The sequence below is a fragment of the Tupaia chinensis genome, unplaced genomic scaffold (genome assembly GCF_000334495.1).
Source record: "Tupaia chinensis unplaced genomic scaffold, TupChi_1.0 Scaffold143584_1, whole genome shotgun sequence".
Taxonomy (NCBI): Eukaryota; Metazoa; Chordata; class Mammalia; order Scandentia; family Tupaiidae; genus Tupaia; species Tupaia belangeri.
Window position 1 is genome coordinate 7,560,656 of NW_006203430.1, and position 11,839 is coordinate 7,572,494.

General features: G+C 38.0%; 1 protein-coding gene across 7 annotated transcripts in view; it reads left to right on the forward strand.

Moving 5' to 3' along the window:
• CEP192 (centrosomal protein 192) overlaps positions 1 to 11,839 on the forward strand; it is a 134,611-nt gene that overhangs the window by 22,104 nt on the left and 100,668 nt on the right. For 6 of the 7 annotated variants that reach the window (XR_001369462.2, XM_014582361.2, XM_014582363.2 and 3 more), the window contains exons 8-12: positions 917 to 1,065; positions 2,385 to 2,526; positions 3,441 to 3,568; positions 5,792 to 6,152; positions 6,589 to 6,732. Coding sequence is in view for 6 of the 7 variants with exons in the window: in XM_014582361.2 (XP_014437847.1) it covers positions 917 to 1,065; positions 2,385 to 2,526; positions 3,441 to 3,568; positions 5,792 to 6,152; positions 6,589 to 6,732 (924 nt within the window). In the remaining variant the exon portion in view is untranslated. The remainder of the gene's footprint in view (positions 1 to 916; positions 1,066 to 2,384; positions 2,527 to 3,440; positions 3,569 to 5,791; positions 6,153 to 6,588; positions 6,733 to 11,839) is intronic. The other variant, XM_014582366.2, reaches the window with a different exon arrangement.

Below are 11,839 nucleotides of genomic sequence, written 5' to 3' on the forward strand. Positions count from 1 at the left end.
GTCTCTCTCATTCCCTCATTATTTTTACTTCTGTGATAGGCTTTTTTTTTTTTTTCTTTTATGGAATTAACCATTCGCCACACTGTATTCTGAGTAGTAGCCTGTTCTTTTCCTGTAGATATGTGATGGTACATTTATCATTTCCTAACTTTTGATAATATCCTAGGTTTCTGAATTTCCTGTCCTCTCAAAGAGGTTAAATATTTAGTTTATATTACAGTGTTTATGTTTACTTAAAATTGTCTGAAATTATAATAGTTTTTTATGTCTGATTTTAAAAAAAAGTCATGTAGGGACCAGCAGTTAGAGTAATGGCTATTTAGCTGGACTCCCATGTAGTCAACTGTGGTTTGAGTCCCAGACCCTGTGGCTTAAACTCACACCGGGTGTGTGTCCATGCGTGGCCAGGATCCTGAGAAGAGAAGGGATTGCAGCGTGACCATCCCCCTTGGGGGGTGATTTCTCGCTTTCTGTCTCTCTTTCTGGTGAGTGCACGCGTCCTATAGCAAAAATAAAAATACCTCTAAAAAAAAAGTCACATAGTCCATTTGACTCATCTTTGTCTTCTCAGTTTTTTTGATTAAGAATTGTTAACAGTTCATGGGACCAGCAGTTAGCGTAATGGCTATGTTGCTGGACTCCCTCGTAGTTGACCGCGGTTCGCGTCCCGGACCCGGTGGCTTAAAACTCACACCGGGCGCGTGTGCGTGCTTGCCCAAGATCCCAAGAGGAGAATAGAGGAGAAGGGATTGTGGTGTGGTCATCCTCACTGGGGGGGTAATTTCTCGCTTTCTGTCTCTCTGTTTGTCTGGTGAGCGCACGCACCCTATAGCAAAAACCTCTCCAAAAAAAAAAAAAAATGTTAACAGTTCAGTCTCTAAAGCTTGTTCTGTTTTTTTCTTCTTTTTACAAACAGATGATGATATTGATGATGATGAGTTTTATGATGATCATTTGGAGGCTTATTTTGAACAACTGGCAATTCCAGGAATGATATATGAAGACCTAGAAGGAGAGGACTCTTCAGAAAAAGATTTTAAGTTACCTATAAATGATCCTATTCAGGTATGTTACAATCTTTACGTTTTTTCAGAAACTTGCCATTAGAAATTACTGTTGGCGGGGCTGGTGGGTGGTGTGGTGGTTGAGGCACTGGACTCTCACATGGCCGACTATGGTTTGAATCTGGACCTGGCAGCTCGCTTTCTCACTTTCCCTCTCTCTTTCTCTTTCTCTGTCTCTCCCTGGTCAAATTAAAATAAGTGAATAAATAAGTAAAGTTAAATAAATAATTGAAATAAAAAAGAAATTACTGTTAGCCTCACTGGATATTAAATTTAAGCCTTTGGTTTTTCTCAGACTCTGTCTCCCAGATACAAATTAATGAGAAATGCCTGCCCTTTTCTATTTCCTCTTATCTTTCCTTCATGTTCAGAAAATGAAGAGAAGATTACACTGGACATCCCTATATCCTTTGTCCACATTAAGCAGTTGTTAATGTTTTGCTACCTTGCATTTTTGTTTCTCCCTCCATAAGCATTTTCTTCCCCGAATCATTTAAAAGTAAGTTGCATATATGACATTTCATGCCAGTACTTCAGCATTTGTCTCTGCGAATAAGGACATTTTCCTACACAGTTACAATTTATTATCTAACTTTGATACAGTAATTTATGTTAATGTGTAATCCATATTCAGATGTACCCAGTTATCCTCCAGATATCCTTTATTGTTTTTGATCCAGAGTTTAATCAGAGATTACACTTGTCTTTTGTTGTCATTTCTCTTTGTTCTCCTTAGAGTAGTTCTCTCATGACATTAAACATTTTTTTTTAATTGTAGGCACTTTGTTTTGTAGAATGTCCCAAAAATCTAGACATATCTCATTGCTGTTTTTCTCCTGACTAAATTAGATTAAACATTTTGGTAAGAATTCAAGTTAGGCAGCTTTCTTAGGAGTGGATTCAGGTTACACATAGGCAGTGTTGTATATTTCTCATTGCCTTTCATCAGAAGTATAAGTCTGTCCCACTATTGGTGATGCCATATTTAATTATTTTGATTAAGTTGGTGTTGGCCAAATATCTGCTTGCGAAAGTACCTTTTCCCCTGTGTTATAAATAAGTCATCTGTTGAATATACATCAGGGTAGTGTGAACACTCTTCATTCCCCACACCCCTTTGTAACTGGTTTCGATATTATTACTGAAGCCTCCTAGAAACATTTATTACACTAATGGTTATAATGGTGGTTTCAAAAAATTTCCTCAGTATTTATTACCTGGAATCCTTCAGTAAAGCAGACATTGTGTGTTCAAGTTTTCTCCTTCAAAATACTGAATTTTAATTTAAAAGATTACTATAGCTAAGATTTTTTTCAACAGACAAATGAAAACAGAAGCTTAAGCTGTAGATTTCGATCAGAAAATAATAGCTCTCTGATTTCCAATGACTCACACTCTTTGGGAAATTCTGAAATGACACACAAACAGTCTGAGAAAGGCCATGCTTTTCTACCTGGAACTAGTAAGTATTTAAATATGAATTAAAAAAAAAATTCTGTTTGACTTTTTTATTTTTAAAGAATTATTTTATTTCACTTTATTTATTTATTCATTTGTTTGTTTCTATTTGACCAGAGAGGGAGGGAGAGAGGGAGAGGGAGAGGGAGAGGGAGAGAGAGAGAGAGAACTGTTAGGTTTGGGACTCGAACTGTGGTCAGCCATGTGGGAATCCAGTGCCTTTAACCACATGCCATCTGCCGGCCCCGACTTTACCTTTTTTAAAAAAACTTATTTCTTTTGTATGATTTAGTATGTATTAACCATTCTTTCCCCTCAGATCATTAGACAGTCTTAAGACTTTTCAAAAGAGATTTTAATGATATCAGAGTAAAATAATTAAACATTATCAGAAATGTTTATATAAGAATATTTCAAATGCTTGTATTTAAACATTTTTTTTAAATATAGTGTACATGTGTGAGAGAGAGAGACAAAGAGAGAGATATAAATGAGAAATCACCCCTGAGGGGGATGGTCATGCCACAGTCACTTCTCCTCCATTCTTCTGTTGGGATTTTGGGCATGCAGGCACAAGTGCCCAGTGTGTTTTTCAAGCTGCCTGATCCAGGATTCTAACTGCACAGTCAGCCATGTAGGTCGCAGCCACCTTAACCACTATGCCATTAACTGGCACAAATGTTTGTATTTTATTCAAACATTGGAAAATTAGAAATTAATTCTCTCTATGTTGGAGCAAATAGTCATGTTTATAATTGAATGTTATTGATGCTTATTTTCTCTCATATGCAAATTGTTAAATTTGTCATGTGAATGCTAAGTATTAGATTTACATAAAGTAATTTGATTGATAAGCAATTATTACATTAGATTACTCAAACTTTGACAATGATCCATTAATTTGTTTTTCTTTTCCAGGTAATTCTATAGGCACTGGAGATAGTAGAAGGCATGTAGATGGTGTGTTACCATCTTCCTCTAGTACCTGGGGAATTGAGAAAGAGTGGGTAGATACTTCTAAGGGTACTGTTCTAGATAAAAGCCAAGTAAGTTTGTATGTATTTTCTTTAAATTATCTGTGAAAAGAAATAAGGAACCTATGGCAACATGTTTTTTTGTTTTGTTTTGTTTTGTTTTTTTCCGGAGGGGTTTTTGCTATAAGGTTGTGTGCACTCGCCAGAAAGACAGAGAGATAGAAAGCGAGAAATCACCCCACCCCCACCCCCCGCCTGGGGAGGATGGCCATGCCACAATCCCTTCTCCTCCATTCCCCTCTTGGGATCTTGGGTACACATGCATACACGCCCGGCGTGAGTTTAAGCCACCAGGTCCAGAACTTGCACCACGGTCAACTACATGGGAGTTCAGCGTCATAGCCATTACGCTAACTGCTGATGCCATCATCATGGTTATGTCTCTAGACTCCCATGTAGTTGACCGTGGTTTGAGTCCTGGACCTGGTGGCTTAAACCTCATGCAGGGCGTGTGTGCTTGCATGCCCCAGATCCTGAGAGGAGGTAGAGGAGAAAGGATTGCAGCTTGGCCATTCCCCTGAGAGGAGTGGTTTCTTGCTTCCTGTTTCTCTGTCTCGGTCTCTCTGGTGAGCACACATGCCCTGGAGCAAAAATCTCCCCCTCCAAAAAAATAAAGAAGGAAAGTGAGAAAGTGCTTCCTATTGGGGATAGTCACATTGTAATTCCTTCTTCTCCATTTGAGTTTTGAGATTTTGAGCACATATGCACACGTGCCTGGTGTGTTTTCAAAGCCACCAGGTATGGGACTCTAACTGTGCAGCTGGCTGTGTGGGATCCAGCTTCCTTTAACCACCATTTAACTACCATGCCACTGGCTGGCTTGATGTCAGTCTTTTTCAAAGAAACCATTACCGTTGGCTTCTGAAAAATATTGCAAAAATATGAAAATCACTAATGAAAATGTGTATCTTTGTTATAGTATATTAAATACTGAATTTTATATGTTTTTTACATTTAAATACTTAATGACTTACACTTAGATTTCATTTGAAACTTTTTTTTTTTTTGGAGAGGTTTTTGCTGTAGGGCTTGTGCACTTGCCAGCCAGACGGAGTCAGAGACACAGAAAGCGAGAAATCACCCCCCAGGGAGGATGGCCACGCCGCAATCCCTTCTCCTCCATTCTCCTCTCGGGATCTTGGGCACGCACGCACACACGCCCGGCATGAGTTTTAAGCCACTGGGTCTGGGACGTGAACCGTGGTCGACTACGTGGGAGTCCAGCGACATAGCCATTACGCTAACTGCTGGTTCCCATTTGAAACTTCTTTAACCCAGTGTCCAGTCATTAAAATAGACAACTGATCATGTTTTACCCTGTTTAAGCACATTTGATTTTTATTATTGCACTTTTTTCTGTTGTTAATGATACCTCATTTCTTGTGCTTGCCATTTCTGGTTCTCAGCTATTCTTTATCTCCTTTTTAGTAGTATATGCGTATCTCAGGATTACAGAGTGGTTTTTACTATTTAGAGGGAGTGTGTTTGTTTTTATAGTAGTTCCTTATTAGACACAGGATTGTTTCCAGGAACCCTTGTGGATTCCAAAAGCTGTGAATGCTTAAAACCCTTTATATAAAATGGTACGGTATTTACATAGAATTTATGCATATTCTTCCATAGTCTTCATTTCTAGATTACTTGTGCTATCTGAAACAATGTAAATGCTCTATAAATAGTTGCTATACTGTGTTATTTAAAATTTTTAATCTCCTTTTTGGCAGTTGTTATTTTAGGAAATAGTGAGTACCATTTGGGAAAATGTGTTTGAGAGGAGCTGGCTTAATTTGCTGTGTCTGATAGAATTTTACTGGGCTCCTTGAGGTTTTGTAGTATTTTCTTTCTTATTCCTAATAGATGATATTGATATATGTGTTTTCAAGGACTATTATTTTAATTTTATGAGGTTGGTCACACTGGTGATTTACTATCTTTGTAGAGACTTTTACTGGTAATTATAAGTTAAACTGATATTTTTATCATCCAGTGATGTAATGGACACACAGGACCCATTTTCAGTACCTAATTTCGTTGATGTATTGATATATGTTTACTCTGACCACATTTTAAAGTTCAATGTTGGTAAACTGCTTGTCATTGCTTCATATATAGATTAGATTACAGTGTGTTCCTTCATATAATAAACTTTCTGTATCAACTTTGTGAATTTTTTACATGAAATTTTAAAATGAATTATGAAAAAACTTACTGTTGCTCTGTTACTGATTTTTAAAGGAAAGCTCAAAAGAAGATATTCTGGCAAAGACTCTCAAGGCTACTAGTGCAAATCTTAACCCTGTTTATTTTTATGACATGAATGCTGATAAAAGTGGTTTTGACCAGACTGACTCAATAAAACAGGAAACAGAGTCTTCTCACCAAAATAAGGATTTGACATCAGAATCAGAAATAGCTTCGCACATGGATGGATATTTAGACACTGAGATGCCTACAATGCCCATTCAAAAAAATGTGGACATGGCATCTTTGAAGCCTACTAATGATAATGGAATTAACTCTGCTGATATTCTTTGGTCGCCAACTTGTGAAAGGCGAACATGTGAATGTTACGAATCCAGTGAAAAGAGTAAAGAGCGTAAGTGGGCTTGAAAGAAAAAAGAATTAAAGAAATATATGTTTGTAATGCTGAACATGTTTTCATGTTGGAACTTGCCAGTCTTTCATATTGAAATAACTTGAGTGTTTCAAAAATTTTAAAGATTTTTAAATATTCTATTAATAGTGTAGAAGAACTCTTTCTCAGAAATCATGTCCTTTTTCAGATCTAGTGAAAGTGTACATTTTCTACTTCTTAGCTTTTTCTCTTATTCTCCATTTGAGACTTTTATTGCAAGTAAGGCTGGCTTGTCTGCTGTTGAAGAGGTGCTTTTCTTTGGGGAAATGAATTTTCCGTTTTTTAGCTAGTTTAGGGTACACATCAGTAACTAAGGCAATCAGCTAAATAAAATGTCTGTTTATCATTTTAGTTTTTTGCATTTGTCATTGAATACTTTTGCAATTTTATTTTTTAGAAACGGATCTCCCACAGAATGTGGTCTATCAAAACGAGGAGGGCAAATGGGTCACTGATCTGGCCTATTATACATCTTTTAATAATGAACAAGATTCAAATGTGCCCCTAAATGATGAGATGAATGAAGTGTTCAGATCTGGTTGTAAGTATATAGCTAACCATTTTATTGGACCATTTTCCTTGTTCCTGGTGGTGGTGTGAGACTACCCTGTGTATTTGGTCAGTCACATCAGATCCCGTCTAGTATGTGGTTGTTTACTGGAAGCTCTTTGCTTGTTTTTATGGGAACAAACACTTGAGTTAGTCTTAATTATTATAGAAGGAGCCGAGCCATTTTCTTAAGCAAGGATAATGAGTTGGATTAGTACTCTCTTTATTTCTTTTTAGAACCTGTAGTATTGCAGGATTGGAAGGGACTTTAGGCTTTACTTGGTCACTTCTAAATTCTGACCTGAGGAAAAGAAACGCTGTGATTGATAAATGAGAGTTACAAAGGCCAACTCATTTTGGGGAGTCAAAGCTAAGAAGAGTTGCAGAAATAGGAGAAAAGTGTCAAATAAGATAAATGAAATCTCAAAGGACAAGACCACTAGAAGTGGCAGTTAGGTTTGTTATTAGCATGCAGTCAGGTAGTAGAAATAGAGGCTGTTTTAGGTCTGCAGAACACTGAGCCTTAATTTGTGAAGGTGCAGCTGTGCTGCCATCTCCAGCGCCTGAGCTAGAATGAGGAAGGGTGTTCACTGGTCTGTCAAACCCAGACTTACTTTTAATAGGTTCAGAAGGTGCCAGAGAAAAAAGTTGTTCTAAGTATTGCTTATCCTAAGTGTCTCCTAAATGTCTAATGCTGTAGAAGTAAAGTTATCAACAAGGTATTTTTCTAGTTCTTAAGAAACTGTCAGTCAGGGAACAGAAAAGGTTAAGACAAGAATGCAAAACACAGTGATTAGCATCACGGGAGGCAAATCAAATGCTTTTGGAGTTTAGAGGGGAATAACTTTTGCATGAGTGGTTAGCAAAAGAATTTCATATAGGAAGTTGATCACCTTTGAGGTAGAGCTTCAAAAGGTAATATTTGGGGTTTGAGCAATTCCAAATGGAGGGAAAATCCAGTTGAAAGATAATGAGAAGGTAAGGGATGGGCATGTTTTGAGAACGTGAAATTTAGCATTGCCGACATTTATGGCAAGAGAAGAGGAGAATGATCAGAGATTAACAGATGATGCCGAAGAGGTAAGAGCAGGACCAGGGAGTGGGTAGAGTTTTGACTCCCATGCAGCAGAGTTGAGGCTTGTTTGGTAAGCAGGACTAGTTAGTTGCTAGTTTAACTTGCTGTGCAAATCTTATGATAACAATGATCAGTTGAATGGGAGATACCTTAGGATATTGTAGGAATCTAGGAATTATTAGAACAAAAATGGAAAGAAAGTGGCTAATAAAGAGAATTAGAATGGTTAGAATTTGGCGACTAGATTTCGGGAAATAGTAGTATGCCAGAAAAGAGTGAGGCTAGTTGTTCAGATTGCTTGGGAAATGGCAATATCATTAACTGAGATGGAGGAAGTTGGAAGAAATGTGAATTTTTAGGTTATTTTGAATTGAAGTGGAGCTATTAGTTGGAAATATGGTTCAGAAATGTGAAGGTAAGTTAGAACTTGCTCAATGATAAAAAATGATTTAAAAAATGATTAAAAAAAAAGACAGTGAAGGTACTTGACTCAACAGTGGATTCTGATTTTTGTCACTTAAAAAGTTCAGTGGTCATAAAATTCTCATATGTTGCTGGTGGGAATAATTAGTAGTCATTTTGGAAATCTGTTTGGCAATATCTTGTAAAAGTAAACTTTAGGAACTTCATATTTATTACCTAATAATACTACAGCTTGAGTATATCCCCCCAAAAAAGAGTTGGTGCTCATCGAAGGACACATAGTAAATAAAATGTTACAGCAGCATCATGATGCGCATCTACTTGCAACATCCTGGGTGATTCTCATGAATACTTTGAATGAAATAAGGCAGACTAGGAATCCATACTATATAGTTGTATATGTTTATAGTGCACAAGTACATTGCTCTGTGGAACAAGAAGTAAGGCTGGTAGTAACACTTAGATGACAGGTAGCTATGGGAAGCTAGCTTGAGGACCCTTTGGGTGCTGGTATTGTTGTTTCTACATCTTCAGTATTGGTCAGGTGTGTTCATGTTATGATAATTCATAGAGCTGTACATTTTTGTCCACATTATGTATGCTATATTTAGGTAAAAAGTTTTAAAAAATTAGTATTCAAACTGGAAAAATATTTGCAATTTATGTTACAGGTTAAAAGCTCATCGCTCTAATATATAAAAGTTCTAACAAATAATAAGAAAAAGACCAATTACTCAAAGGTTATAAATAATTTATAGAAAAGGAAATAAAAATGGTTAAGTGTTACAAAAAAATTTCATTTTTTGGGAACCAGCAGTTAGCGCAATGGCTATGTCGCTGGACTCCCACGTAGTTGACCGTGGTTCGTGTCCCGGACCCGGTGACTTAAAACTCACGCTGGGCGCGTGTGCGTGTGTGCCCAAGATCCCGAGAGGAGAATGGAGGAGAAGGGATTGCGACATGACCATCCCCCCTGGGGGGTGATTTCTCACTTTCTGTCTCTATGTCTCTCTCTGTCTGGTGAGCGCACGTGCCCTATAGCGAAAAAATCCTCTCAAAAAAAAAAATTCATTTTTTCAGAAAGAAATGCAGAGTAAATCTACTCAGTGATAATATTTTCCAGTTATTTCATTGACAGTGAACTCAAAGTTTGGTAATGAAACTGTTGGCAAATATGTGAGGAAAGTAGGTATTTTAGTTCTTTCTTCGTGCAGCCTCTAGGTATGGCAATATTAAAGCATCTTGCAAAGTTATAAAGGAACATACCCTTTAGTAACCCAGCAGTTCCGCTTCTTGGAACTTATGCATTAGGTACACTTGTACAGATGGTACATAATGTATGTCAGAGCTTATTGCTTGCAACATTGTTATAAGGTAGGAAGCAACATAGATGTATAATATAGGGGACTGATTAAGGCATATCCATAAAAGGAAATACCCCCTGTCCATTAAAAGGAAAAAAATTTAGATACTGATATGGAATGGTCACTAAAATACTCAGGATCCAGTAGAAAAGCATATAGAATATTCTAACACTTGTATATAAAGCTGGGAGAATAGAGAACATGCACACATCCAAAACTCATATATTTGTAAATATATTTGTAAATAGATACAATGGAAAGATAAAACAAGAAACTGACTTAAGGAATCTCCAGGGATACTTTATCCATTGGTTGCTTCTGGGAATATGGGAATTTGGGTCACAAAGGGGGTGGATTTTTCAGGGTATACCCTTGTAAGTCTTTTGGTTGACTTTGAAAAACTCTTCATTGAAGTATAATATGCATACCTTTTGAATGTCATACTACTGTATACATTAATGAAAAAACAGAAGTAGTGGAAAAAATGAAAGCTGCGCTCAGGGAATGAATAATAGCTATGCTGGAAAGGACGATTACTGTGAAGGTGAGGAAATGGAGACGGTATGGTGACTGAAAAACTTCCAAATTGAAAGAGAGGGTTGGTGGTGGGGGGCACCAGGAAGGATGTACCCTTGGGTCAAGGGAGATGGAAGTGCCGGGGAAGTATGAATGACAGAGCTTTTTTTTTTTTCTTTTTTTGGAGAGGTTTTTGCTATAGGGCGTGTGTGCTCGCCAGACAGAGAGAGACAGAGAGACAGAAAGTGAGAAATCACCCTCCTCCATTCTCCTCTCCGGATCTTGGGCACGCATGCACATGCACTCGGCATGACATTAAGCCACTGGGTCCGGGACTCGAACTGCAGTTGACTACATGGGAGTCCAGTGAGATAACTATTACGCTAACTGCTGGTCCCAATGACAGAGCATTTTAATAGGAAAGGTAAAGGGAATTTTTTTTTTTTAAATAATTATTTATTTATTTAAGTTTATTTATTCACTTTTAATTTGATCAGAGAGAGATGCAGAGAGGGAGAGAGAAAGTGAGAAAGCAAACCACCAGGTCCAGGACTAGAACCGTGGTTGGCCATGTGGGAGTGTCCAGCACCTTAACCACCATGCCACCTGCTGGTCCCCTATTTATTTATTTTAAAATTGTCATTATTATTCTTTAATTTGAATATATAGAGAGGGAAAGCGAGAAAGCAAGCCACTAGTTCCGGGAATTGAACTGCGGGTGGCCATGTGGGAATCCAGCACCTTTTCCACCACGCCACTTGCCGGCTCCAGGTGAAGGAAATTTTTAACACAGAATAGAAGATATTCAGAAGAGGAAGACTGGGCCAAGGTCATAATTTTATAATGTCTATGTCATTTTAAATGAAAATATGTTGGGCTGACCCTGTAGTGTAGTAATTAAGAAAGCTGGATCCCACCTGGCTGTGGTGTGAATCTCAGCCCTGGGGGCTTAAAAAACATACTGGGTGAGGGGATGTGTGTTCATGCCCCAAACCCCGACACGATGGACAAGAAGGGATTGTAAGACCACAGCCCATTGGAGGCTTCTCTTTCTCTCATACATGTGCCCTCTGGTTAATTAATTAATTAATAAATGAAAACTTTCCTACTTAGAAACTTCATTCAGAACATTTACTTTAGATCCTCCTGTCTCTTTCCCCACATCTGCCTTCCACTGTGTGATAGCTGTGTTTGTAAGATATTGTCATACTTCTGCTTATGATTTAAGATTTAAATTGGAAAAACTGCAAGAGCTGCTTCAGAATTTAACCACTGAAACTTTCAGATGATAAACGAGAGGACTATTATTTTAGCTTTCACAAAGAATTGCTCATAGGGGACCAGCAGTTAGCGTAATGGCTATGTTGCTGGACTCTCACGTAGTCGACCACGGTTCGCGTCCAGGACCCGGTGGCTTAAAACTCACGCCGGGTGCATGTGTGTGTGTGCCCAAGATCCCTAGAGGAGAACGAAGGAGAAGGGATTGCGGCGTGGCCATCCCCCCTGGGGGGTGATTTCTCGCTTTCTGTCTCTCTGTCTCTCTCTGTCTGTCTGGCAAGTGCACACGCCCTATAGCAAAAACCTCAAAAAAGAAAAATAAAAAAGAACATTTTGGGCTTTATAGCCAGTCAAATAAGAGTTTCAATTCCCACCCATTCATTTGTAGGGCCTTAGGCAAGCTCTCAAATACAGACTCATCAAATGTACTGTAAGGACAAAAC